Source organism: Engraulis encrasicolus, chromosome 5 (assembly GCF_034702125.1).
Source record: "Engraulis encrasicolus isolate BLACKSEA-1 chromosome 5, IST_EnEncr_1.0, whole genome shotgun sequence".
NCBI lineage: Eukaryota > Metazoa > Chordata > Actinopteri > Clupeiformes > Engraulidae > Engraulis > Engraulis encrasicolus.
In genome coordinates, this window is record NC_085861.1 from 39,742,608 (window position 1) to 39,770,567 (window position 27,960).

The 27,960-nt window shown below is 44.5% G+C and overlaps 2 protein-coding genes across 2 annotated transcripts; one reads left to right on the top strand and one right to left on the bottom strand.

Annotated features, from left to right (window-relative positions):
* The first annotated feature begins 1,274 nt into the window (after positions 1–1,274).
* On the top strand, positions 1,275–17,423 carry mex3a (mex-3 RNA binding family member A). The gene is made up of 2 exons (XM_063199332.1): positions 1,275–1,800; positions 6,126–17,423. The coding sequence occupies exons 1-2, from the start codon at positions 1,371–1,373 to the stop codon at positions 7,265–7,267; spliced, it is 1,572 nt and encodes a 523-aa protein (XP_063055402.1). The 5' UTR covers positions 1,275–1,370; the 3' UTR covers positions 7,268–17,423.
* A 178-nt stretch (positions 17,424–17,601) lies between these two features.
* rab11al (RAB11a, member RAS oncogene family, like) lies at positions 17,602–27,635 on the bottom strand. The gene is made up of 5 exons (XM_063199333.1): positions 27,255–27,635; positions 24,516–24,711; positions 22,273–22,466; positions 21,668–21,748; positions 17,602–18,662 (listed from the first exon to the last, which is right to left on the bottom strand). Exons 1-5 carry the CDS (start codon positions 27,292–27,294, stop codon positions 18,523–18,525), a joined length of 651 nt encoding a protein of 216 aa, XP_063055403.1. The 5' UTR covers positions 27,295–27,635; the 3' UTR covers positions 17,602–18,522.
* Positions 27,636–27,960: the final 325 nt, after the last annotated feature.

Consider the following 27,960-nt stretch of genomic DNA (forward strand, 5'->3'; position numbering starts at 1 on the left):
TGTGCATCCTGTTGTCAGTGATGTCATCCTGACATATTACTTCCTGGTACAAGGCCACAAGCACAAGTGGAGGACGCAAGGTTGCATATTGGAACGCACCCTGGATGAGCCATCAGAGGGCCAAACACTGAACCCTCAATTGGCCACAACCAAGCCAAGTCAGGTCAGCACAGCGCCCATCTGAAGGCATAAGGAGTTCATCCATTCTATATGGTCAAGAATACGAACCCATCGTGAAAGTATGCAGACTTGTGTGCAAATACCTGTGATACAATCAGCTGTGATACGGCTCTCTTCTGATAAGCTTATTCTGGAGAGGTGACTGAAAGACATGAAACAAAAAAATTGGGAAATCGAAAACAAGACATTGTTATATAAATGCTGTATTTTTTTATATAAACACACACACACATACACACACACACACTACATAAGCCTTCCTACATGGAGAGACATATTGGTCTTTGTTCGAGGTTCGCTCACCAACCATGCTGTAAAAGCTCTGGTTACAGTGTTTTTCCCTCCTCTCTCTCTCGCTCTCTCTCTCTCTCTCTCCTAGTCTCAGTGTGTAGCCTGCTGCTGCAGAGCACATGCTCTGCGACGCCCGTGTGACAGCTCTCCTTCTTCAGCCTGTGGGTCTCTCTCGCTCCCCACTACCCAGTCTGTCATCCCCTGCGCCACGGCGGCCAAAACAACACTGACCTGCTGCAACCCACAGCGAAAAGGGTGGGCGGACCCGACAAAATATGTCACTTTAACTCTTTCAGTCTCAACGACCATGTGGCACCCTTACATGAAAGGGACGCTCAGGCTGAGGGAGGGGAAGCATGGTGAATTTGTGATTGACTACAGTTGACAGCCAGCTTGCTGTAGAACACTGATGGGGAAAAAATCATGGTCACTTTTGGATCAGATATTTTCTCCAAATAATGAATTGTGCCATTGTAGTGCGAGGTTACTACCAGCCAGGGGGGGAAACGAATGCGTAAAGAAAAAAACAAGCGGCGCTCTTTTGTCTAGGAAGTGATGTAAAACTTGAGATTGAGATAGGCTACCGTGGGCTAAGGAGCCCGAGACAGAACAGTTTTAACGGGAGGGAGGCTCGTTTTGTCTCTGCGAGGAGGGATCGGTATAAACCAGACGGGGTGGAGCGTAACATGGCCGTGCCCCTTTTCCCGCAGACGGCCTTGTGTCCCGTTTGCCTAGAGCAGAGAAAAAACTGTTGAAACTAACCGACAGAAAGAGGGGCCGGCCTATGGGAGGGACTACTGCAAAGGGAGAATTGGAAGGAGGAGGGGGTGGGGAGGCGGCACGGGTGCTGTTTCTCCAGTCTCTTTCCCGTGTCTTTGTCTCACACTCTTTTGTTAGCCATGCCTAGCCTGCTGGTTCTAGCAGGGATCATGGACAAAAATGGGGGCTACGGCGGGGATCTAGCCGGCTCCGGCTTCGGAAGCGAAGGTCTCCTAGTGCCACCCGACGAGGAGGAAGATGACTCCCGTGCCCTCAGGGTCGCGTTGGGCCAGCTGTCTCTGCTGGGTCTCGGAGAAGGCGAGGACGGTGGTGGGGCTCCAGCTACTGGAGTACAGGACCGGAGTAACAATAACAATAACCCCCACAACCATGCTAACAGCGTCGGAGGTGGAGGCGGTGGCGGCGATACTGGGCTTTTGCAAGGGAAGAGCAAGTTATGTGTCCTGTACGAGGGATCCTCAACTGAAACTAAAGGACGTGGCTGCAACATAACAGAATGCGTCCCTGTGCCAAGCTCCGAACATGTGGCCGAAATAGTGGGGAGGCAAGGTAACGGCTGGGATATTATTTCCCCTCTTAATTCAAGCTTAGCAGTCCGTTAAGTTTTTTTTTGCCTGGTTCGCTATGATAGCCTGTTGTTTTACTGCGCCATAATTGATACCTGGGGTTATTGATAAAGAAAAGGGAGTGGTGCTCATTTATTGTTGTAGCCTACTCCGCTGAGACAACAGCAACATTGTTGCAAATATGTTATAGGGCCTACTGAACTGTCACAAGTTGATACACTTGTCCCAAACATCGTCCTTTTCAAGTGTCTCATCGTGGTAGCATAGGACAGACACAAAGCGCCAGTGGAACCGTTACCTCATGGGCGCATTATTCTAGCTCCACGCCATCAATGTCAGCATGCAGGCGCACACTTCACGCACGGGAAGCACTCCTTTGTCGTCTGAGCGCGGGCGACAGTTTTCAAATAAGAAAAAAAAACTGTAGGAAAACGTAGGCTATTGAAAGCAACTCTGGGATAGGCTAACTATTGGAAGCCTAATTAATAATTGTTGTGGTTAGTATTCTGGCAAGGCGTGTTCCAGAAAACATTTCTGCTCTCAAGTTGTTCTGTTTCGTTAAATTTTAATGTTGGCTGTTGTTTTTGTGTTCGGACTGCCTCGGTGACAGCGGACAATGGCGAAGGTTCACTTTGTAGGCTAAGTTGCTCTAACCATAAATACTATTGCGAGATTTAGGTACGTGCAGCTTTATCTTTTTATGAATGGGTTGATGCGATTTGGACGACACTGTCATTGACAGCAGCTGTCAAACAAAGGTGTGAGATTGAGAGGTGTGGTTGTGGGGCTTCATCCTTTCTCCTCAACATTAGAATAAAACGTGACTCAGCTGTAAACTACCTAATAATAATAATAATTATTATTATTATCAGTATTACTTTCCTCCCTTTGTTTGCTGCGTGGATTGTGGGTGGTCTGGCTTGGAGTCGCATTAACCAACGTAGTCTAAGCTGCACATGATCTGTAATGTGGGCACATGGTCGTACCCTACTTGGCCATGTCTTTGGAGTTTTAGGCAACGTTCTGTTAAGTCGTTTGTCGCTGATAACCAAGTGAAAAAGTAGTAAAGTGTCTAGCTTGTTTGTACGAGATGCAAGATGGTGATTATTGCAGTGAGAGATGCGTGGAATTTGAGAATAGACGAACAAAAGTCGATTAGGAGGGGGCGCGTTTTTGGAATCAGTGAACATTCGGAGTCACGCCCAGCCGCCCTATACAACAGTCCCTCATATACCCCCTATGGAGCCAGCTTGGAAATCGTGGGGTCAGAGGAGTAGGCGAAATTAGGCCAATGTTACAGCTGTCTTGGGGCTTTGAAGCAATTCATTCAACATTTTTTTTTACACTAAATCAAACAATTCATCCCTAAACTCGTGTAGTTTGGAATGTAGTTGGGAGATGGCTTACGTAAACCTCTCCAAATGAACATTTACAGGCGTCATAGTCATGGCTCATTTGGGGTTTGGCGCGCGGTCATGTTTTGTTTTGTCTTGTCTGGCTATCACAACCCTCCCTGTGTGATCCATCCGCGTGCGTTTATCTGAAGTGTGCGTTTGAATTTTAATGTGGGAGACTACAGCGCCGTAGGGTGGATCCACAGTGCACGCGTGCGGCAGAATGTGCCCTCACTGACAGATACAGAATCGAAAGGGGTTGTGTTTATTGAGTGTGTATTGTTTCAAGTGTTTACATCAAACATTGGCTGGTCAAGCAAAAGAAGTGAGTTTCGCGCGCTTATTGACTGCGTGGTAGGCCTATTTCAATAAAGGCACGTGGAGTGACCTCTGCCCAGGCACCTGGTGTTGCAGGTTGTTGTCTTGAAGGAGTACCACACTGTTATAAACTGTCCTGTTGGGGGAGAAATCAGGGTTGATCTCTCTTTTTAGTATTTCCAGGTGTGTTTGTGTGATGATGAGATTTATACCATGCATGATACATCAGTTGTATTTCCAGAGCTATGTACAACAGACTTTACATTCTGCCATGTGATGATCCGCTGTGTGATGCTTGTCATGTTTCTCTTGTGCTTGTCAGTCAAACCTGTAGGCCTATCTATCAGTTACGTTACTTCCTCTAACCATACACACACTCATTATTATCCAAGCCTCACACCAGTGAAACGTGGGAAACGATAGGATTACTAACCCCAGTTTCATTAATAACAGCCTTACACTTAACTGTAAACATGACAAACAATAACAACTGCAACTAGTCATGCTTATGATGACTGCTGTGTACTTTTTGTTTTCAGTGCATTGTGTTGTACACTGGCCCATGCTACACTATAGGCTATACATTGAACTGAAGCGTTTATGATGACCAAGCAAAAGATTTAGTCTATTTCCAACACACAAGCTTTACTTAGTCAAACTGCCAGACAAGTATTGTATGGTAAGACCACGTGGTATGGATCGGGTCTTTTGTCTACCATCAGGCAGAACCCCAATCTGATGCAGTACCTACTTGATCCAATGAGCCAATGGATCTCGCAAATTATTTGAATGTAATGGTTCACTCCAAAATTTGAGCGCTCTAGGTTCAAGCACTTGATTTTTACACACTTTTACAAGATGTGTAGTGGTGCGGGTGGTCACACTCACAAAACATGCCAAATTCCTTAAGATGGCGGGCCTTCGCATTTCAGCGGATTTGTCTGAAGCTTAACAAATTCCTTCCTTTGGAATGTTTGCAGGCCCGAACCCTCGTCCAGGTGGAGTGTTTTTTTTGTCGTCCTGTTGAGGATGCAAAGAAGCTGATGAGGATGCTCATGGTCATATTTATCACCTATGGACACGCTCATGTCAGAGCCAGTGGTCAGATTGGCTGGGCTGGACTGAGCATGAGCACACAGACACGCACAGACACTCACACTTACACAAGCACTGACACACTTTATGCACCGACACCCTCACACGCACAGGCACACATGCACACACACACACCACACACACGTGTAGATTCATACCATATTCTAGCACTTGACAGAGCTGATGTCGCACACATAGATGAATACACACATACACACGCACTGACACATGCACCGACACACCCCTGCCCGTACACACACGTGCAAATTCACACAGACAGATTCCAGCAGATATTTGACTGAGCTGATTTCGCTGGTGCCCCCACACACACACACACACACACACACACACACACACACACACACACACAGAATTCTACAGAGCAGATGACGTTGACTCCAGGGTCTTGATGCTAAAATTTGGGGAGGGGATTGTGATGGTGGCTGCAAGCCTACCTGAATGAAGTGCAGTGCAGAATATACTCCAAACAAATACCACAAACAAACGGAAGTGAGTTGAATATAGTAGCTTTGGTCATTTCACTAGTAATGTAACAATTGTGTGCATGCAAACAGTCTGTATGTAATTCGGTATGATGCCAATTCAGGTCCATGTCCAGCTTATTAGCATACTGTTCTGATCACTTGTCCCTGTCTATTACTGCCAGGGGCGGTGCAGAACTGGGTTTTGTCACTATGCATTGTGTCACCGGCACGCTTTCCAGTGTCTGGTGCCTTGAGCTTTTTTTTAAAAAAAAAACAGCGATTGGCTGGTAGCATTGGCATCTGGCTTCAGCGAGTTTGGAAGACTGAGGAAGATTGTGCAAATAAGCATTACATTTCACACATCCACACACGATACTCAACAGTTATGAAAATTAATATTTTGTTAGGGTTCCGAAAATTCCTGGTAAACAAGAGCTGTGTGTGTGGTTAAAAATGACACCGTCAATGACACGGTTTGGTTAGGAAGGTGTGTCTTGTACGGTTGTGACAGAGGGATGCTGCCAACTGCTCTTTTTTTTTCAAACAGGCCCAGCAAAATCACAGAAATGCTGTTCTTCTGATTTTGGACAGCAAGAGCACTCCTACTGGGCAGATCCAACTGAGACAGGGGGTGTTTCTCCTCGGCTTTGCTAAAGGCGATCAGGTTTTTGGCATGGCGCGCAGCCCTCTGTGCCAGTTTGGACACGGCTCGTCAGTATGGCCATTGTGATAATGAAGCTCTTACAGTTATATTAAAACAAATATCCAGTTGTGATCATGCCTCTGACCAGCTAGCAAGGAGTGTTTCCGGTGTAAAACGAATGTCCTTGACCCTGACAACATTCCCAGTCTATGGTGTATTACCCCCACAACGCAACAACAGTTCTCTTCTCTTCTCTTCTCTTCTCTCCTCTTCTCTTCTCTTCTCTCCTCTCCTCTTCTCTTCTCTCCTCTCCTCTTCTCTTCTCTCCTCTTCTCTTCTCTCATGTCTGTGTGTGTGTTTGCGCCCCCTACAGGCTGCAAGATCAAGGCGCTGCGAGCCAAGACCAACACCTACATCAAGACGCCGGTGCGCGGCGAGGAGCCCGTCTTCCTGATCACGGGTCGCAAGGAGGACGTGGCGCTGGCGAGGCGCGAGATCATCTCGGCAGCAGAGCACTTCTCCATGCTGCGAGCCTCGCGCAACAAGCTGGGCGTGTCCTTCAGTGGCTCGCCGCCCGCCCCGCTGCCGGGCCAGACCACCATCCAGGTGCGCGTGCCGTACCGCGTGGTGGGCCTGGTGGTGGGCCCCAAGGGCTCCACCATCAAGCGCATCCAGCAGCAGACCTGCACCTACATCGTCACGCCCAGCCGTGACCGTGACCCCGTCTTCGAGATCACGGGGTCGCCTGGCAACGCTGAGCGTGCCCGCGAGGAGATCGAGGCCCATATCGCCTTCCGCACCGGCGGCATTCACGACCACAACAACGAGAACGACTGCCTGGGGCCTGACAGCACGGCTGGCCTGGAGAGCCGGCTGCAGCAGGTGTGGGGCCTGCAGGGGGGCCAACGCAAGCCCCTGACCAGCAGCTACCGCCAGAACTACTCCGACGCCATGGTGGGCGGCAACGGCGGAGGAGTGGGGGGCACCAACGGGGGTAGCGGAAACAGCATCTACAGCAAGGGGGAGTACCCCAACCCCGGCAGTGGCGGCAGCAACGACAAGCCCTGCTCCTACTTTGGCTCCGACGGTTCTTCCAGCTGGGTGGACCCTGACTACCCCAACCAAATGGCCTTTTACGCGCAGCAGCGCTCCAAGAGCTTCGGGGGGCTCCCCCTGCCTCTTACCAGACTGTCCCCCAGCCTGCCAGAGTCTTGCGGGGGCAGTTCGGCACCCCCGGTGGTGGGGGGGTCCCCTCATGCCCAGGCGCGCCGCGCCCACAGCGAGCCCACCTCCAGCAGCCCCGCCTTCCCCCCCGGCCGGCTGCCCTTGTCCGACTCCCCTCCGGCCATGAGGGACTGCATGACGTGCTTCGAGAGCAAGGTGACGGCCGCGCTGGTGCCCTGCGGCCACAACCTCTTCTGCATGGAGTGTGCCATCCGCATCTGTGAGCTCAACCACCCCGAGTGCCCAGTCTGCCATACCCTCGTCACGCAGGCCATCCGAATATTCTCATAGGAAAATGACAACAAAACAAAAAAGTCAAAAACAAAACGCTTTTTTTTTCTTTTTTACATTACTCTGATTGAATGAATGATTTAAAAATTCAGTGAAATACGTTTTTTATGTTATGCTTGTTCGTTTTTTTCTTTCTTTCTTGGTTACGTTTTGTTCATTGCTCTTTTTCAAGTGAATTTTAACCAAACAAGCAGATATTTTAGAGGGCACTGCTTGCTTTACTAAAAAAAAGTTAAGAAATATTTTTAAGTTTTTCTTTTATAAATACACACACATATATATTTTATAAAACTTTTCATTTATATGTAAAATATAGGTCAAAACATTTTTCGTTGACTCAAAGTGGCTGCTGTTTACCTCATCTTAATCAAGAATGGGCGTGAACAGAGAACTCATAATGTGAATATTTTAAAATATTTGAGTTGTCTTTTTTCAAACGATAAAGTATGGAGGATAGTTTTACATCCTGGTATTCAAACACATAAAGAAACAAACATATTTTGAAAATATGTTTAAAAGAAAAAAAAACTAGCTGCACCTTACATTTTTATTTTACATCAAACAATGATTGTCAGCCATTTTTGGTGATTAGAAATATTGTCCAGATATAGAATTCTCCAGACGTAAACTTGGCTTTAGATGTATACCAAAACAACAGTTGAGAAATTTGAACAAAAACTCAGAAGACTGTCAATTTACATTTTAATTTGTGGAATTTTCGGTAATCATCGAAATGTTGGAACCCTTGCAAAAAATGCTAGCAGTCCTGATAATGTCCACAAGAATGTTCTGGAAATTTTGGGATTCGGGGGAGGGGCTGGGTTGGGAAGAGGGGTGGAACCTTAAGGAATTTTACTTAATATGTTTGGCCAAGTGCCTAAGTTCACCATACCATTCAGTCTGCCTAGCAAAAATGTTCAAGAGCTGTTAGTATGGTTACACTCTGAAATGGTTCTTTTCTTTGACAGCGTTTCGAGAATTTTAACGTGAGGCCTCTTTTTTTATATAACTGATTCACATGACACCCATGTGGCTCTCTGAGTTTGTGACACACAGTGGAAGTTGAGCGAGGATGGCTGTCTGCTTTAGGCTTTGTTCAGTCGGCTCTTTCCAGGAAACGTATTTTTCTCCTTTTGAACCGTCATCTCAAGACCTCCCCTTTGTGCCCAGATTTTTTTGGTCTTTTCAGTGTGTGTATGTGTGTCTGTGTGTGTGTCTGTGTGTGTTTGGATGAGCATGTGTTGTGAGCAAACGGTTGTCTGGAGCGTCACATAGTTTGTTTTAAGCTGTGAGTCACACAGATGATGCAGCGATAAATTTGAGGGCGAAAAGTTGGCCAATAATCAGATTGGGAAAATGCCCTGCACAAAGAGAGAGAGAGAGAGAGAGAGAGAGAGAGAGAGAGAGAGGCTTAGCACTACAGTACGGCTCCCCTCCCCCATCCCCCCATAGCCACGCATTTGGGCTACAAAGTGCCTGCTGCCCAATTGTGTGCGTGCGTGCGTGCGTGTGTGTGTGTGTTATTGGCCATAATGACTATAGAAGCACAGAGGCAGGTGTTTCATAGTGCACTGTAGATGTGACCTTAAGTTCACACCCACCCCCCTCCTCCTCTCCTCTTTGCCAGCCCATCCTCTTTCTCTCTCTCTCTCCCTCCCTCCAATTTCTTTATGAGTGGCCTTTTTCATCCATATCTCCCTCCCTCCCTCTCTCTCCCTGCCATCCGTCCATCTCCCCCCACCCCTACCCTCGCCTGTCGCTCACACCCAATGCAGACTCCTTAATGATCAGACCAGGCCACTGCTGCGCCAGTAGGGGCCCCGCTCTGCTGAGCGAGTCCCACATTGTTCCTGTCACGCCGGCAGTGGAGTGGCGGCTGTGTAGTAGCAGCTCTCCCCTGGGCCCATCCACCAGCGTGGCCAGCTGCACCCCACCCACCCCCCACTCCACACTCGTCTCTCCCTCCTCCTCCTCCTCCTCTTCCTCTCTCTGTTCCTTGCGAGGCGTTGATAATTAATCACGTGAGCCGGTTGGGTCCAGGTGCGGCCGGCTGGGCAGCGATACCGAGACAGCAGGGGAGGGCCCGCTGTGTCGCGTCGCCTCGTCGTCGTTGCGTTGTATGGAGCTCCCAACTGCTGCTCCTCATAACCGACAACACGGCCAGGGCCACCTTCTCCGCAGCAGGCTCTTGTACAGCGAGGCAACTCGCTGCTCTTCTACTGACTCTTTTCATTCAGAGTCCCTGGACTTGATGCAGCTGGGACTGCCAGCCTGCCTGCCTGCCTGCCACCCTCATCCCCCCCACACAACACCCTCCAAACCCCAAACCCTCACCCCTTTCTCACTGGCCTCTCCTCTCCTCCACTCCGTCACACAACCCCACCCCACCCTATCTTACACCAACGCTCTCCCCACCCAGACACACACGCACACACACACACAATACAGTACCCCCCCCAACACACACACACACACACACACACACACACACCCTCCACTGCCTCCCTCTCACACTCCCTCCTGTTCTAATCTACAGTGCTTCCACAGGGGAAAGGGGCCTCCTTTGTCCTGTCAAAAAAAAGACAAAAAAAAAAAAAAGATTTCAAAGAAAGAAAAAAAACAGGGCCAGCTGAAATGGATGCCAACTCAGACTGCTTTACTGCTAATAAGTTGCCTTTTGTATATTTTTTTTCTTGGGATTTTCTTCTCCGGCCTCTTCTTTTCTTTAGGATGACAGTGGTATTGTGCTGGCCTAGGAAAAGGGTCTCCCCATGCATGAAGGTCCCCACAAACAACAATAGGGGTATAAGACGATGCTGCAGAGCTGGATGTTTTGTTATTGTGTGTGTGTGTGTGTGTGTGTGTGCGTGTGTGTGTGTGTTTGGGGGAGGGTGCAAAACGAAATGAGAGGGTTAAGACTCTCGATCATACGCAAACTGTGAAGGGTATGTTTGTCAAGGAAGGTAGTGGAGCCTCGTGTGTGAATGTGCCTCTGTGTCTGGTTGGCTGTATTTTTCAGTTAGACTCACACACAGGTCAGAGTTTGTGTGTGACCTCGGCCAACCAATGAGCGCTGCACACTGGACTCTGGAATGAAATCACACGACTATAATTGACAAGGAAAGTGGAGGAAACGCCCCATTTAGCTTCTGTCCACGGTGAATTGAATTACACACACCCACTGCCTACCACATACCCAAGCCTGGGGATTTTTTTTTTTTAAAGAGGAGGGGATTAGTAAGACTGTTGTAGAGAGTGTCTTTTTGAGAGGAGGAAAGAAGAGAATACTGCAAGACTTGAGAGTTCGGACGACAGTGTTTCAGAATGGCGGGGCGTAGTTAGGATTTTGGGTGAGGCGCTGGCTACCCCCGCCTCCTGTGTTGTGGATGTGGTTGACTGAGGATGAGATGGAGGATTGTGTGACTTCCATAGAACTAAACGTTGATGTTCATAGTTGGCTTTATGCAGGAGCCTTGGAGTTGCTCATATAACAGGTGGTTTTTAGAGGTGGTTTAAAAAAAAAAAACAATTGAAATGGTTAATTGAATCTTTGAATTGAGTATTCACAGGCTAACTTGCCTTTAAAAATGTTGACATCATCCTCTTAACATTCAGCATGAGTAGATGTTTTAAGATTTAGTTTCTTTTGTTTTCAGGCTTCAGTTACTTGTAGATTCCTAGTGTAACTTCCCACTGGTAATACCATTTTGACGATGAGCCATTGTAATGTTAATTAAAGATGTGGTGGAAATTCCTTTTTTTCACAGAAAACATGAGAATAGAATAATAATCGAGAATGGGGGAAATGTAGATAAAGCACCTTATTACCAAGAAAAAAAAGAGCAGATGATGAAAAATGATTGTTGATAGTAGACATATAGCAATTGAGCAAGCTGGTTTGTTGTTGATGTTGTGTGGCTGTGGTTTGAATGACAAGTGCACAGGATGCGCTCTGATTTGCACTGGTAGATCATGGGCAGGCTGGCCATTATGAATGGTGGCATGTGGCATGATGTGACCAACCGTGTGTTTGCTTCAAAAAGGGTTCCCAACAACCATCCGCACAGCTCTGTATGTTAGCCAACAACCAGCCTCCATTGCTGATGTAGGACTTTGGTGGAGGAGTTAGCAGCAGGTGCAACAGCAGCCATACTCTCAGATGCAGTTAAGTGCGTATACACACTTTATAAGCACTGCTATTACCAAATGCTAAAAACACAGTAAGAGACCCATTCACCAGACCACATATGAACAAGTGTGACTATGCAGTGCATGGCATCAGGCCGGATGCACCTGTTAGATAACAAATGTTCCCTGAGTACTATTTCCACCACTACAGTACATTTCATAGTCATTCCTTTACATTACCCACCACAATTGGGTAAAAAAGCAATATTGGCCACAAACAAGCAGTAAGACTGTTGAACATGTTTAACAAACCCTGTATTCAGTGTGTATTTCCAATATAAGAAATTAGGTGGCAAGGTATACAAGTATTACATTACTTTTTTATCGCCAGAATGATTTGATTTGTATTATATTTTTTATTATATTTTTTGCAACTCCCTGACCCCATCCCCAATTATCAACATATCCATAGTAAACAATTCCAGTAAAATGATTGTAAGTGAAGAGAGCTGCATTGTTTTGAAAACACGATAACCATAGGTAGAAACCAGAAAAAAAGTTGCTTTTCTGTTTGCCCTAAAAACCAGGAGTATGTGGTGAAATGGAAATGTTCAACTAGGAAACGGGAAGGTGTGTAAACAAGACATAAATATTGTGAGCACAATAGTTGTTTTATGAACGGTTTGTTTTCTATTGCCCCTCAAGGTGAGCATTGATACAGCATGACGTGGACAAACTGATGCCCCTCTTATCACCATTGAGCCAAACATATCTTTTAAGGAAAAGTAGCATTTATTTTACATTTTACATCAAGTATACTCATATGTAGGGAAAATCTTTATCGAAATATATAGTTACCATACACATATCATGGAAATATATTTCAGTATTGAAGTTTAGAAATTATTTTCTAGTTAATGGATGGGACTGCGTAGCTCAGTCTTTAATTTTTTTTTTTTTTTCATTCTCTGGGTTAAGAAGTTTAAGATCAAATGTTTATGGTAGCCAAAGAATAACCACATGGGTAGATGTTAGAAGGTGTAAAACAAAATATAAAGACTACTGTAAATGCAATATACTGAAATCAGTTGTCTGAGGAGAAAAAAGAGATTGGATTCAGTAAGTACGTGCAGGCAGCTCACTTCAAACTAGTTCACACCAAGCCCTCCATCTTGGTAGCGCCATCCATTCAGCCAAGCCTTACACCTCTGAAAGAAAGACGAAAATGTTACAAACAACAGCGCACTTCAGTGGAATACATTTCCATCCATGTGCGGTATCCCTGTAGTATTGCATGTTTCATTTGCAATCCTACCTGTACCTCCTTGTCTTACACAAAACTCAGTTTCCTTTGTTGAGCATCAGGTATCTGCACCAGGGCGTGTGATAGGGGGAGTACAGTACACTTCACTCAACTTTACAGGTCAGTTCAGTCAACTCCTGGTGGTCAGGCATACGTAATTAAAGAGATGATATTTGTTTACACTTGTTGATTTTTTTTGTAATGAACAAATGCCAGATGGGCTATATCATTCTTTAATCCCCCCAGGGACATATAACTAATAGGGGTTTACAAATAAGGGTTTAGGTTAAGAGTATACTACGGTTTCACAAGTATGTATTGTTCTTGTGTTTTATTTTTGTTTTGTTTTTTTATTTTTGATCATTCTGTTAATGAGTAGCTCTTTGATTTTGCATGCTGTTGAATTGATACAGAACATTTACCTGTAAAATGTTAAGAGTAAGATATGGACCACAGGCTGTAAGATGAAAGCTTTAGCAATGATTTTTTTTTGTTTTTTTTACCTAATGTTAGCAACAGTGTAATAATGACTATAACCACATCTTAAAAAGAAATGTTTGCTTTGAGATATAGCTTCATATATTCCCTGAAATGGTATCTGATGCTATCCCATGTCTTAAACGAAGAGAGCAGAGCTTTCCTGTGACATATCGGGATGTATATCTTCTATCCTCGTTCCTATAATATTAGTATTATTCATACAATATTACATAGGCCTATATTACAATAGCTATGCTAGAAACTTTATGATAATTTATTTTCTGAGTAAGAGTTTTCGAGGCTGCATTCTACATTTATAATCATGGCAGTATCCCTTTTACAATGATTGGAAAATAATTTAGATGCACTTAAGTCATTATTAAGGCCCGTCGGTATAGAGAGATGGGCAGTAAATACATTTGAATGTAAAATCCCCCCCCTCCCCCCACCTATCCCTGACCTTTGACCTCTACCCAACCAATGTACTTCTTTTGCCTTTTTCTTCATTTATCAGATATGAGCTTTAAGTTTCCGTCGCCATGGCAATGAGCATGAGAAGGGTTAATCACAGTCTATGTTTGGGTCATTCCTCTCCACATTTATAGAAAGCAACTAAAAGAAAAAAAATATTATTACAGTTTCGTAAAATTCTATTTTGCTAACATGACTTATTATTTCATAGCAAGAGGAAAAAAAGGGTCAGTATCTGGATGTTATTTATGAAATCAAACATATTTATGAGTGACCTCAAGACATTTTGTTTTTTAATTAAAAATTACAAAAAGTTAATATATTTCTAAACTCGAAGTTGGTTTCTACTAAAAAAAAAGATTACAAAATAAAGACGTTTTATTTATTAAAGTTTGAGAAATCCTTCCCACTTGATCTCCCTGTACCAGAGATTTCAGGTTGAGGATTGAGGCTTTCTGCGACTTCTTCTTAAACTTTAGAAATGCACTATTTTAAAAAGGAAGACCAGTGCATTCAACAGTGGAAATACGTCAGAGTGTAATATAATATTTTTAGGATTTGGAAGTATTTTAGTTACTCAGCATCAAATTTGTGCCTCAATTACGCATTCCTTTTGCGTCTGGCATTCAACATTTAGTGTTGTTTGCTAACCCTCTGACTAATGCCACATAAGCAACTCGACACATAACACCCCTTTTGTGTCCTAGAATTTCTCCTTTGATTTGTATGTTTTTATTTTTTATTTAGATTTTTTTTACTGCTGCATCATCCCTGATTGCAGTGCTGAGAATTGATATCACAGGTGAGGCTGTTTCATCACAGTCTAATGACGTACAGTAAAGTGCACACACACAGGCATATATCTACTACTCCTAATATTGGTGCTCATTACAAAAAACAAGAAATCCTGTGGACACCCACGCAGCCTGTGGGAAGTACAGAAAAATGTGAAATGTTAAACAGCGCTGTTACAAATTGTCATAAGTGAGACAAGAAGTGTGACGACTGTACTTTGGATTTTGCGCCATATCCACAGGATGTTTATCAGAATACCTGAGCTTATGTGTAGTAGATCTCTGACTGTGTAACTTTGTGCATAACACACACACACACACACACGCGTACACTCACACACACGCGTACACTCACACACACGCACACACAGACAAATACACTCACACACAACCCAATATATCTGAACTAGTTTGCATGTATCATATATCATCACCAAAACAGGAGAATAGCACTGAATCTTTTGTGTTTGTGCTGTTGGTGAACCTATTGATACACAAGGGCTCAAGTGCTTTTTTTCTGATTGTAGATTTTCAACACTTAGACGACTGTGTATTTACAACATTACATCAATAAAGGACCCAATTTAGGTCCACCTGACTGCAATTGCACTTTTCAACAGCCTTGAAGTGAAGGGAACAATTGTCTGTTGAATTGTGTGATCTAGGTCATCACTCTTCTTTGCATCTCTCTTTTGGTTTTTCTTCCAACCATGTTTCATAAATGCATTTACAGGAAACCGTGTGTGGTATGTTCTCAGTCATGAATGGTATTTGAATTAAGACACGGGTGGGACAACATTGTCCCATTCTTTTCAGAAAGTGATATTCTCGTCTGTCATTAGGTAGCTTTCAGAATCTCCCAGCACAGTAGACGTGTTCCATAACAATTTTACATGGATAAAATACATACATACATACATGCATACAGTAGTGGTCGTAGTGCTTTAGGTTTAAGCCAGTCAACTTCTAGTCTTCAGTTTCTGGTTTCTTTGTGATGATGAGTGAGAAAAGTTGGCCACCTCATGGTCAGCCATTGCTTAAAAAGTCTGTTTTTGTTACTTGTTTTACTCCCTCTTTTGTGCAGTGCCCTCACCAGGCATGACAGATCGCAGGTTTATCTCCTTGCACGTTTTTTGTGCGTAACGTTTACTTTTGTTTGTTTACTTTTTGGGATACTTTATTATTATTGTCTCTATGCCATCTAGTTTTTTGTTGGTTATTTTTCTTAATTCTATAAAATTCAAAATGTATTGTAAATGTTTCTAATAAAACAAACAAGAAAACATGTGGCTGTATATTTTAAAATATATTTGTTGATCGAAATACGCTTTGCATGCATGACATACAGGAGAGGGAAGACTGAAGAAGAGAATAGAGTGCCTTGGCCACTTGTCTACTAGCAAAGTCATTTTATTCATAGGTGTTTATTCCAAATATACACAATTATTTACCATTAATAATGCCTATCCAACCCTTACCTGGCATGCAATGGCACTAGTGTTGCCAAGTTATGGACAGTTTTCTAAAATGGTCTACATTATCTTTCTTTGACCAATTCAACTTGTTTAGGTATTTGCTGCATGTGAGTGTTTTCAGTTGCATCGCTATTGGTGGTGGTGGTAGGGTTCTGGTGCATTTGACACATTACAAGGAAATCCGGTGCAAGTGCCTATGAGTCTGTCTGCATCGGAGCATCACAGCGGGCACCCAGTTAAATATTGACCTTCACTGCAGCGACCTCTACTTTGAAACACGGCCCCCTACCTCCATGACAGAAGGGGTCTTAGATGAGCCAGCCCCCGGCACTCTTCACAGCCCATCCCATCCCATCCCTATCATTACCCAACCCCACCCCACACAAAGACACCCTTCTGCCCCCATACCACTCTGCTGTGGTCAGAACTCAGAGACAGGAGAGAAAGCAAGGCCACAAAGCATGGAGATTTCCCATAAGACCTTGACTCTCGTTAGGTTACAAACACACACACACACACACCCACAAAAGATCAGGATTTCATTTACAGTGAGACAAGGCTATAAGAGAAGCCCATCAGACATGCATAAAACAGGCCTCGAGGCAATGAGGCGAGTTATCCCCCCCACCCCACCCCACTCATTGCACTGCAACCCAATACATGCACACAGATGATGGGGAGGCAGCCGAGCCGAGCTGGGGGGGCGGGGTTGGTAGGAACAGAGGGACTGCTGCATGCCAACGTGCTCCAAGACAAACCCTTAAAGCTCCCCTTCCTTCCTCTCCTTCCACCTCCTTCTTTCCGTCTGCCCAATAGAGATCTGGCTTTCAGAAACCAGAAATGCATCTTCAAAAAACATGGTGGACAGTGCCCCGTGGCCACACAGCCCTGGGCTTGGACCCCTTTAATGACTCAGAAGACTTCCGAGTGTGAAAATGTGCAATGAAATTAATGTATTCCAACTACGAAGAGTGTAATTGTGCAATGAATTTAAAAATGCATATTCATGTGTTAAACTATGAAGAGGAAATAACATACGATTTTGAAGAAAAAACAAAAAACATACATTTAATCCAACAATGTCAGAGGGGGAAAAAAGCTTCCAGTGTAGTACAAAAAAAAGAATCTCACTAACATATGCTTTTGATTTGATTTGATTCGATTCCACTCTCCATCAACAATCTGATCAACCGCGCTTGACGGCTCTCTCTCAGCACTCTCCTCAATCACGGATTTCCTAGAGGCTGAAATGAACCGAATATAGTGATTTCATCCTTAAAAGACTCTCGTGTGAACCTCTACTCATCAAGCAAAAAAACAAACAAAAAAACAACAACCCCAAATTAAAAAGGAAAACAAAAAGATACCCTTCATGTCCCAGGAGAAATATTAAATTAGAAGCCCAGTGTTGCTTTGAGATGACAAAAAAGTATTCAAACAATGACAAACCATACACAAACCGTATAAACATTAAATAAATACAGTAGGGATGTTCAAAAAAAAAAGGTCATGAAGACAGAGCTTTGCTGGGGATAGATCACAGGGTAGTCTTTGCACAAACATGGCCGAAAGGGTGTAGTTTTTAAAAATGAACTGCAATCATCTGAACTGTGACTGACTCTGGTAAGCACAATTCCCTTTCTGGTTACCCGAGACATCAAGTCTAACAGAGACGCTATCCAGTACTGTCTGTCATCAATTTATTTATTCATGTCATTTATTTATTTCTTATTTGTTGATTTTCTTACTGTGCTCTAAAAAATGATCACATACTTCTATGTCAGCGGCAAAAATAAAACATCTTGATGTGCAAATTAGTGCATGGGCCCAACTTCCACATGCACGTGTCCAGATGGAGGTAGAGGACAGAGACAACAGCGAGCGAAGTGGCGAGGCAATAACACCCTGCTCCACACACACATGCTGTGCCGCAACACGCCACGCCACGCCACATCACAACCCACCCACCCAAACAATCATGTTAGTGTGAGAGCTAAAGAGAGAGGTAAGATGTTTCAGGAACAGACTGTTCAGCTATTCCAAACCAGACTTTCATTTTTAATTCTACATTCAACATCCAAGCTTTCTGGCTGGAACTCTACGTCTGTCCACAGCTTACTACCTTTGCGGATTCAGGGGGAGAAGAGGGGCGTAGCTGTGAAGATTATTGCAATTTGTGAGTTAACAAGAATGCATAGACAGAGTAAGGGGAGTACAGCGCACACAACACTCATGCAGACCCCTTTGAGTGCATCTCTGTGCGTTAGTTTGTGTGGGTGTGTACGTACATCTGCACGTGTGTACTACGTACATGTGTATGCATGCGTGTGTGCGCAAATGTATGCTTGTTAATGTACATGTATTTCTGTGTATATGCATATATGTGCGTGAGTGCGTGGGGTCTCTGTGCTGCAGTCCAGCATTCTGACTGTCTGTTTTAGCCTTTTTAGCTTATGCCATTTTTATGTTTGCTTTTTGCTTTGTTTGTTTTTTGTTTCATTTTGTTTGCGTTCCCTCTTTTTGCTTTCTTTTCTTTTTTTTTACCCAGGATGGTCAGCTCAGCTCAGCTCAGGCCTGTTGTGTTGTTGCGTGTAGGAGTGTTAGTTAGTTGCTCTGGCAGCAGGCGCCCTGCTTGGCTGAGCTCTGGGTGGGCTGCACGGTGATGGGCACCACATTGGAGTTCGGGGAGAAGTCAGCGTCGCTGCGGCCCGACATCTGCCTCTGGGACACTATGTGGTAGATGGCTGTAGACAGAAGAAAAAAATATTAATTAATGGATTTATTTATTTGTCCATCTACCTATTAAGGGCTTTGTGCATCTTTATACATGGGTTCTAAATTTTGTTTATAACCTGACTGCGCGAAACTAGCTGCGCACAACTCAACCTCTGATTGTTGTAAACCGCTGTCGGTCAAAAAATTAGCTCACGTGGTTGGCTGCCAGTGTCTTGCCCCCTCACAACATCGTGTTTATAAACACGGCAAACCCATGTATAGATGACAGGAAAGTATGACAAGAAGAGAGCGGGAGAGAGATGGGGCAGGGTTGGGAAATGACCCAGTCCAGATTCGAATCCAGGTCCCGTTGGGCAAGCAAGGCCCAACGTGGGCGGCTTAGCGCACTACGCCACAGAGCCCTCGGACAAAAGACAAGATGCGCAAGTGGAGATGTTTGAAGTGAAAATTAAAAAGGCAAGGGGACGCTTCTACTGGCCCTGAAGAAGACTGCAACTGGCTCTGGTCGTGGCTCCAATGGCTAGGGCGCTGATTGCACCGGAGACCTGGGTTTGATTCGGGCCCAAAGTCGTTTCCAGATCCTCCCTTGTCTCTCTCCCATCCTGTTTCTTCACAAATTGTTCTATCCAAAACATGTTGGCAATTTTTTTTTACTTCAAACATGAACTAACTGCATTTCATTCACAAAAAAACTTCACTCAAAATACTAAGAGTGCCTTTGGAATGTCCTCCCATGAAACGCTTTCACTGATGAATGAATAAAATGCTGTGTCTGACGTAGCTCATGTCTGTGCTGCTGCTGAGATGGAAAATCGAAGGTTTGAGCTCCAGTTTTTTATGTGGTACAACTGCATCATTTTGCCATCTCCAGCAATTACTTGTTTTTTCTGCAGATGGTCTGAAATCGAAGAGGTTAAAAGCCAACCTTCACTTCATTCACAGCATCTGATGCTGAAGGCATCCTGCGCCCACCCATACTAACTATCCAACACTCACACTATCTAGAACAGTGGTGGGCAATTATTCTATTAGATTATTCTATTCTAATTAATTCTAATTTATTATATTTAGAGGATTGACCAAAGAGCTAGACATCAAAGGAAACTTATCCATGTCGATAATAGGAAATAATACATGCTGACATGTTTTTATGTGACATTGTAATGAAATGTATGAATACAGTAGCTGATACACTTAGGTACATCTCAAACCCTCAAAACCCTGGGCATATTCAAGAGTGTTATGTTGGAGAGCATCGCTTTGGATTTAAACGTTTTCTTCACTGTAAAGGCTCTGCAGCCCACCTGAAATGGCTCGGCAGGGCCACATGTGGCCCACAAGCCTGAGATTGCCCACTTCTGATCTAGAACATTTCAAATTCTATTGCGGTAGGGGACTCGGGGCTGGATTAATGCACAGGCTAGATATGGCTGCAGCCTATGGGCCCCCACCTGCCAGGGCCCCCCTGATTGGCCACATAAAAATGGCAGAACTCTGACAGGATGCATTATTGAAAAATGTATCCGTTACACGTTATCCTTAAATCCAAGCTCTATCACACGGTCTATACAAATTTGTTGCAGTTTTTTTTTTACTTCCAGAGGGCCTACAGCAACCTGTAGCCTAGGGGCGATAGCCAGGTTAGGACATGCCAGAATTTAGGGCCTTATCATCTCAACTCATAACTCTCTAATTCAGAGCCTCTGCTATAACGATACTGAAAGAAATGTTTCACACCATGGGTGAGTTTGTTATTTTAAGACTCTCTGTAATGTCATCATAGCAATGTATGATATAGTTGAATTGGGCAGTGACCAAAAAGTCAGACAGCTGTGCATTGTCAAGGGGCAAGGTTGACCACCTTATCTGTTGCGCACATGAAATAAAATTGCGATTAACCACATTGTGCGAACCACATTGAAATGCACAAAGGGGGTGCGCAGTGCGGAAAGTTTGGGAACCGCTGTCTAAAGCGATGCATTAAGGGAGGTTGTTAGACCACTTTCCGCTCAAGACTTTCTGCTGAGTAGCCAGGCCTAAGTCAACCATCTCATTATTTTTTTTCTGTGTCGGCTGCAACATTGGCTGCAATTTGTTGCTATATTGAACTTCAACTTGAAGCAATAAAGGTATAAACATCTATCATACTAGACACAGAGTAGAAGACCCATCAGATTTGTTTTTTGTTTGAATCAGGTCAACACTGCGTAATCACATCAATCAATAGTTCTTACTGTCCTCAAAGTCTTTGTGTGTGTGGTTGTGGTAATAAGCATGCCGTGTGTTTGACCTCAAGAGGATTTGATTCATACTGGTACAGTGCAGACCAGCAAAATATTTGGAATTTGCTGCCACCTGCTGGTGAAAATGTAGTCTGATTAACCTTTTTTTGCTACTTGACTGGGATGAGGTACTGTACATTTCCCCCAGGGGGCAAATTTTCATGTGATGTTAATTTATTGGCATTTAGTTTTTTTTGTTGCCCACCATCATCACAGAGCCTTCTGTGTTGCCGCCCCCACCCTTTGGAACAGTCTACCGGTCCGTCAAGCCCCCACACTAGCTACGTTCAAAAAGCACCTAAAATCACACTTATTCACTGAGGCCTATGGTCCTTAACCACCCTGCCCCAACCCCACCTCTACCTCCCTCCGCTCCTCTCCTCTCTCTTCATTCCCCTGCCCATTCTCCTTTTGTAAAGCGACCTTGGGTTACTTTAAAGGGGCTATATAAAACCAAGTTATTATTATTTTTCATTATTATTATCATACTCTGTGAAATATATAGCACCAAATGTGCCAGGAAACATTGCAAGGCATTTAGATTCTAGGGAAGAGTGGAAATCTGACAAAACAGTTACTCATTCAACCATGCACCTTTGTTATTCTTTAACTTTTCAAACCCAACCTACGTAACGTAACATACATAGGACATGTATAGCATGCATGCCCCCTGTTAGATCGGGATGGTAGATAAGTGTTGAGAACAAGCCCATGACCGGATGTCACCTTACCTGTTAGAATGGTCTGGAAGGCCAGCTCTACATTAGACGAGTCCAAAGCAGAAGTCTCCAAGAAGGACAGCCCATGCTTTTCTGTTAACACAAACCACAACCGTCAGGGTTATTTTAAGGCAAGATTCACCCTCCGTGGCACAACAAACCAGACATTGTTTTCAGGGACTCATATGTGAGCGTGATCCTGATTTCTATTGATAATTAATTTCACATCCCAACATCACTACACTGCCACTCATTGTATTCTCCATGTGGTGACGGTGCCACACTCTACTGCCATGACTGGCAACTAAAAGCGTAGATAAAAAGCGTCTGTGTAGTAAAAAATGTTTAAAAAAACTGATGCATGGTGCGACCATTCCTTCTGATTTAGCATGGCGTGTCCCTCCACCAGGAGGCACAAATACCCAATGCCCAATATTAACTGGGAACCTGCAGCTAGTGACGTGCCCAAGACATTTCATCAGATAGACCTGCCAAATCTTGTTCAATGTTATAAATGCTATAAAATGGTTTGAGCTTGCTTGCGCACGTGCATGCGTGTAAAACGAAGTCATCATGCGCTGTCCAGACCCAGTCTCAAAACGAGCGTGCGCGAGTACCTGCGAAGGCCTTGGCCTCGTCAGTGGGCACGGCGCGGAGGTGACGCAGGTCGCTCTTGTTGCCCACCAGCATGATGACGATGTTGCTGTCGGCGTGGTCCTGCAGCTCCTTCAGCCAGCGCTCTGCGTTTTCGTACGTCAGGTGCTTGGCGATGTCGTACACCAGCAGCGCACCCACCGCCCCGCGGTAGTAACTACACCAAGGGGAGAAAAAATAAGTGGACAAGAACAGAGGTGAGGTCATTCTCAGGCCTGATTAGAACAAAATCATCTAAGAATATAGATAGAGAGGAGATAGAAGATACTGAGCTTGAACCTTCAACATTTTTTGAAATAAGAACATACTGAGCTTGAACCTTCAACATTTTTTTGAAATGCCTATTGACTGCATTTTATTATTGTACACAAAACACGGTCAAACCTGAAAACAGGCACTGAGCCAGAATACCATCAGCCCTGCATATTACAATTAAGCAATCTCATCAAACTGTGTTAAATACAGTGGTTTACAGTGACAAAATTAAGAAAAGGATGCGTGTTATTTGATGGAATGAGGTGATTTCCGAATGAACTCCCTGTATTGAACACTGCTCCTGGAGATCTGTGACTTTCAGACATGCAGTTTCTAATGTAGTCATGTCAGGCATAAATAAATACTCCACTGGCACATGTGTAAATCAGTTTGTGTGTTCAATCCAATTTGATTCTTCATTCCAGACACAGGGGAATCTCCATCACAACACAGTACACAATTAAAACAGAACAAGAAAAAGAGAAAAGAAACAGAGAGGAAAAAAACAGATATTGCATAGCTCTTATTCATTGCCTCACATACTAGTGGTGTCAACAATGATCGATTCGGCGATGCAATCCAATAACGGACATGGACGATCCAATTCAATGCGGCAAGTTCCAGAATCGATCCGTCAATTTTTTTAAGTTTCAATTACTTCCGTGGATATTTCGGGAGCAAATGAATGTTAAAGTAAATAAAAGTACTTCAAAGCATTGCAAGACTGATACAGACTGATCCAGACTGATTCAGAAAACAGCCAATAGATTGTTGCTCAGTATCTGACTACTTGTATTGCCTCATCATGACTGATGAAACATTTGCTTTGCTTTCAGTAGAAATGTAATGCATCGCAATGCATTGTAGAATTGAATTGGATCGGTTTGAATCGCATAGAATCGAATCGCTACCTCCCGAATCGTGATCGAATCGGATCGTGAGGGCAATGTCAATCCACACCACTATCACATACAGGCATGTTTATCAGTGACTGCACAAGATAGAGAACAGTCTCACAGAGCTATGTCCAGGCCTAGCCAAATCAGCAATTAATGTTTTGTGACTCCGATACCCTACACATAAATCTATACGTCACCTTACGCAACACAGCTGCAAAAAGGTATCCCTGCGCTTACAAACATTTGACTTGCGCTTGACCTTCGTGGAATTCTCAACAGCAGCCTCATGCTGTCACTGTAAGCCACAATGAGTTCCCTAATGTGTTATGTTGATGTGATGGTCCTGTATTGCTCCTGTAACACCGAGGGCATAGTGAGTTTAAAATGTGTGTGTGTGTGTGTGTGTGTGTGTGTGTGTGTGTGTGTGTGTGTGTGTGTGTGTGTGTGTGTGTGTGTGTGTGTGTGTGTGTGTGTGTCTTGTGCGGACATGATGACCCTGTATTACTCCTGTGACCATGTCTGTGTGAGTGAGTGTGAATGTGTGTGGGAACGCTTATTACACAAACATGATGGCTCTGTTCTACATCTCTCCCGTAACCGTATGCGTGTATGTTTGTGAGAAAAGTGAAGTGAAAGCCCACCTGGGAAACACCCATTGTTGTTGTGACATCACTCCACAGCACATAGTGCACACAACGAAATTGAACTTATGCCTCACCCGTGCAAGGGGGCAGCCTCAAACAGTGCCCCAAGGGAGCAGTGCAGCGGGACGGTACCATGCTCAGGGTACCTCAGTCAAAAAGGAATGAGGGAGAGCACTGGTTAATTACTCCCCCCACCAACCTGGTGGGTCGGAAATCAAACTGTGTCAACCTTTGGGCTACAAGCCTGACACCCTAACCGCTTACCCATGGCGTTTGTGTACATGTATGTAGTACTGTATGTGTGTGTATGTGGCTGTGGTTGGATGAGTGGTTGCAAATGTGTGTGTAGACTTATGTCCACGAGTGCTTGTCTGTGTGCGTGTGTGCGTGTTTGCGTGCGTGTCTTACGCTGAGGTGATGGCCCTGTATCTCTCCTGGCCGGCCGTGTCCCAGATCTGGGCCTTGATGGTCTTGCCCTCCACCTGGATGCTCCGCGTGGCGAACTCCACCCCGATGGTGCTCTTGCTCTCCAGGTTGAACTCGTTTCGGGTGAAGCGGGACAGCAGGTTACTCTTGCCTACACCCGAGTCCCCGATTAGCACCACTGCGAAAGGGTTGGACCAGAGTGAAGAGTTGAAATAAACAGTGTCATCACTGGCAGGGTTAGGGAGTGGAGCAGGCATTCACGATCACGAGCTCCTACACTAGTGTTCCAATCCCAGCTCATCTCATTTTCTGCTTGCATGATGTCTTTGTCACCTCAAGTCAGGTCAAGTCAAGTCGGCTTTATTGTCAAAGAATTGAATAGACAGACATTACTCATTGGTAGTCGCGCATGGTACAGTAACATGCCATTACTGTATACGTAAAGCGCTATTACTGTGTAAGGTGTAACGCTAAGGGCGCCTCTTAATATGATCTTATTGTAGTCCCTTAATGCACGCCATTCCACCAGTTGAGCGATGTAATAGTCACTGACAAAAATTAACTACCACAGTACTACACCACTATGACAGTGCACAGGGCCTTTAGTAATACATTACCTGATCATTGCAATTTTGGTAACAGCTAATTTATAACACGGGCTACTGGATTAAATGAAGAAAGCCATGTTTTGACAGTGCTTTTGTATGTTTGACCTTGTCATGGCTTGCTTTTCACCAATGAGCTGAACCACACAGGAATTACGTTTTGTCTGTAAGTTTGTGAAACACTGCTACACAATGCTGCAAAGCGGACCATGACTTCATCTCCGTGGAATCTCCCTGACTGGTCAGAAGATCTCCTTCTTCACAGGCACAAAAACACCACCTCTACCTTCCTACCAGCCATATGATGCTGACTATCAAAGCTGACTTTTCATTCGCCATCTCTCCCTCTCACAAGCACACACACAATGGTTACTCCTTTTGCACTGTTGCTGCGGCCACTTCAGAATCACTCACACTCACACACACACACACACACACACCCTATTGTGACGCAAGCAAATGGATAGGCGTCGTCAGCTGTGGCTGGCCTCGCTCAGGGCGTGTTCCCCCCCCTACTACCAACACTGCTCTTTGAATGCGAAATGAAAGGCTACCTGAGACATACGCACCCCTCCCATGCTCCTCACCCACATACCATTGTGAAACGCAAGGGTTGGGTGTCTGAGAGCCAGTCCAGCCCCAGCAGAAATCACAACCACAACCCCGTGGCCCGGAGAAACAATGATACGGTTGGTGGCAACCATGTGTGACTGACTGATGCATCACTAATTTTCCCGTCACAGTTTTGTATGAGCTAATTAATCCTTCCTGTGAAGGGGTTACATTTTAAGATTCATTCATAAAGAAAACCTGTGTGCCAACTTAATTCTTAATAGCAACAGCACACATTGTTGCAATATGGTTCTGAGCCAAAAAGCAGTCAAATCAGCCATAGATGTAGACAAGTCACACATCTGATCGGAAAACATGTTTTGTCTGAAGTCAGACTTTTTTTTCACGTGCCAAGGAGTTGACCTCTGTTCTCAAACTAACTGCATTTTGTTTGTTTAATGACATCAAGTCACAAAAGTGCTATTGTCACATGCAAGGCATTAGGGCCTCCTCTGTAGAGGACATTTAGTTGTTCACTGAAGCCACACACGCACACGCGCACGCGCACACACACACACACACACACACACACACTTCCTGATAGTCATACAGGTATAGCCAGTTTGACAACTGTGGAGCCCGTTCATCTTGGGAACAAAGGAACACCCTCTTTGAATACCCTCACTGGAATCAAAGAAAGATGCATGAATTAGAGGGGCCGGATTAAATCAAAGCTTTAGTGTATACTTTTTCACAGGGAGCAGGAGATACTGTAATGAGGGGTAATGAATAAGCATGTGTAACTTGTCAATATGCAAAGAGTGGGCATCAATTTATCCAACTCTAAACCTGAGAAGGGTCTTTGCAATGAGGACCTAAGATAACACAGTAGTGACCAAACAGACCATAGCACAGCGTTGAAACCTAAGGATAAAGACAAGGGCTCAAGGTACCTACAGTATGTCCATCCATGGGTGACTCATAGCTATGTGTCACTCGGCCAACTAAAACTCCTGGTGACTATCTTTTAATTAGATTGCATCACATGCCCCGCTACATTTGGATGGCCCAGCTAACTTATAGCTCGCACCAATTTTGACGTTCAGAATGCTGGTGGAAGCTGATGTCCCGTTTTCTCAGCTGTGTTGCTCTCATGTCCAACAAAACTCAAATAGACCACTGATGCCCCCTACTACAGAAACACTCAGAACTTTTGGCTATCGTCCATACAATATAATAACAACACAGCTAAACTGTCAGCATACTGCTGATTTGCAAACGTCAACTCGTGAATCCATAAGAGCAGGCATGCCATTTCCCAGAGTTGCGCATCTTAAGTGCATATTCTATTAAGCTTTTTGGTTTTCAAAACCCATAACGACCACAACTAGCAGTTATGTTAGCAAGCACATTAGCATGGTAAGTTAGCTCGCCCAGACTCCAATTGCATTAGCAACTAGAGCTAACCTCGCTAGGGCACTAGCTATAGCCCATAGACATCCAAATGGCAAGGTGGCTAACGTTAGCTATGAAGCAACGTCATCATTTAATGCGGAGGACTCACCTTTAAAGAGGTAGTCATATTCGTCTTCTCTTGTCGCCATTTCTCTCAAGTCCTATTCAGAGGTATTGGTTTTGACTAGATAATAACTTCCTATTCCAAGCAACGTAATAGAAATTACTTGTTGACTCCTCTTCAGCTAACAGTTCCTCGGCAGTTTATCCCGTGAGTCAAGGCAAATTGACATCCACTCAGCTCGTGACAACCCGCTAACTATTCTTTGGTTTATCTGCCGTAGATCGAAGAACTAAACTCGAAGTTCCCTTCCTCAGAAATAAATATATTTCAGGACACCACATCTACGTTTGAAAGCAATCCGGGGACAGAAGCTTTGGACCTTTTCGAAAGTTTTTGGACAACCTCCTCGTTCACTTCCGAGCGGCGTTGTGACGAATGTTTAGTCCCGCCTCTGGGTCGACTGACTAGTAAAAGTTGCTGCAGTAGCTGTCACTTTGCATGCGATGATTGGTCAGTGGAAGACTCATTCACGGGATGTGCCCACTTACCTGTCTGGATTTTTTTTGTTTACTGAAAAGGTATGTAGTGCCCCAGGTTCCTTGAAACCGAGTCTTACCAGTATTCATCACTGAAACTGTATTGTACAGGCTGTGGCGATGCTTTACGATGACGACATGGTTGTTAATGACGTGGACATTTGAGTGAGTGACAGCCATCACCGTCGGTACAAGCCAATTCATGCTGCATTTTG

Bases quoted from the DNA above. Each gene is read 5' to 3' on its own strand.
- mex3a (XM_063199332.1), top strand. From the start codon at position 1,371: ATGCCTAGCCTGCTGGTTCTAGCAGGGATCATGGACAAAAATGGGGGC. The intron at 1,801-6,125 runs GTAACGGCTGGG...CGCCCCCTACAG, and splicing joins CGAAATAGTGGGGAGGCAAG to GCTGCAAGATCAAGGCGCTG.
- rab11al (XM_063199333.1), bottom strand. From the start codon at position 27,294: ATGGCGACAAGAGAAGACGAATATGACTACCTCTTTAAAG. The intron at 24,712-27,254 runs GTGAGTCCTCCG...ACCCTTTCGCAG, and splicing joins ATATGACTACCTCTTTAAAG to TGGTGCTAATCGGGGACTCG. The intron at 21,749-22,272 runs GTACTCGCGCAC...TTGTGTTAACAG, and splicing joins CGAGGCCAAGGCCTTCGCAG to AAAAGCATGGGCTGTCCTTC.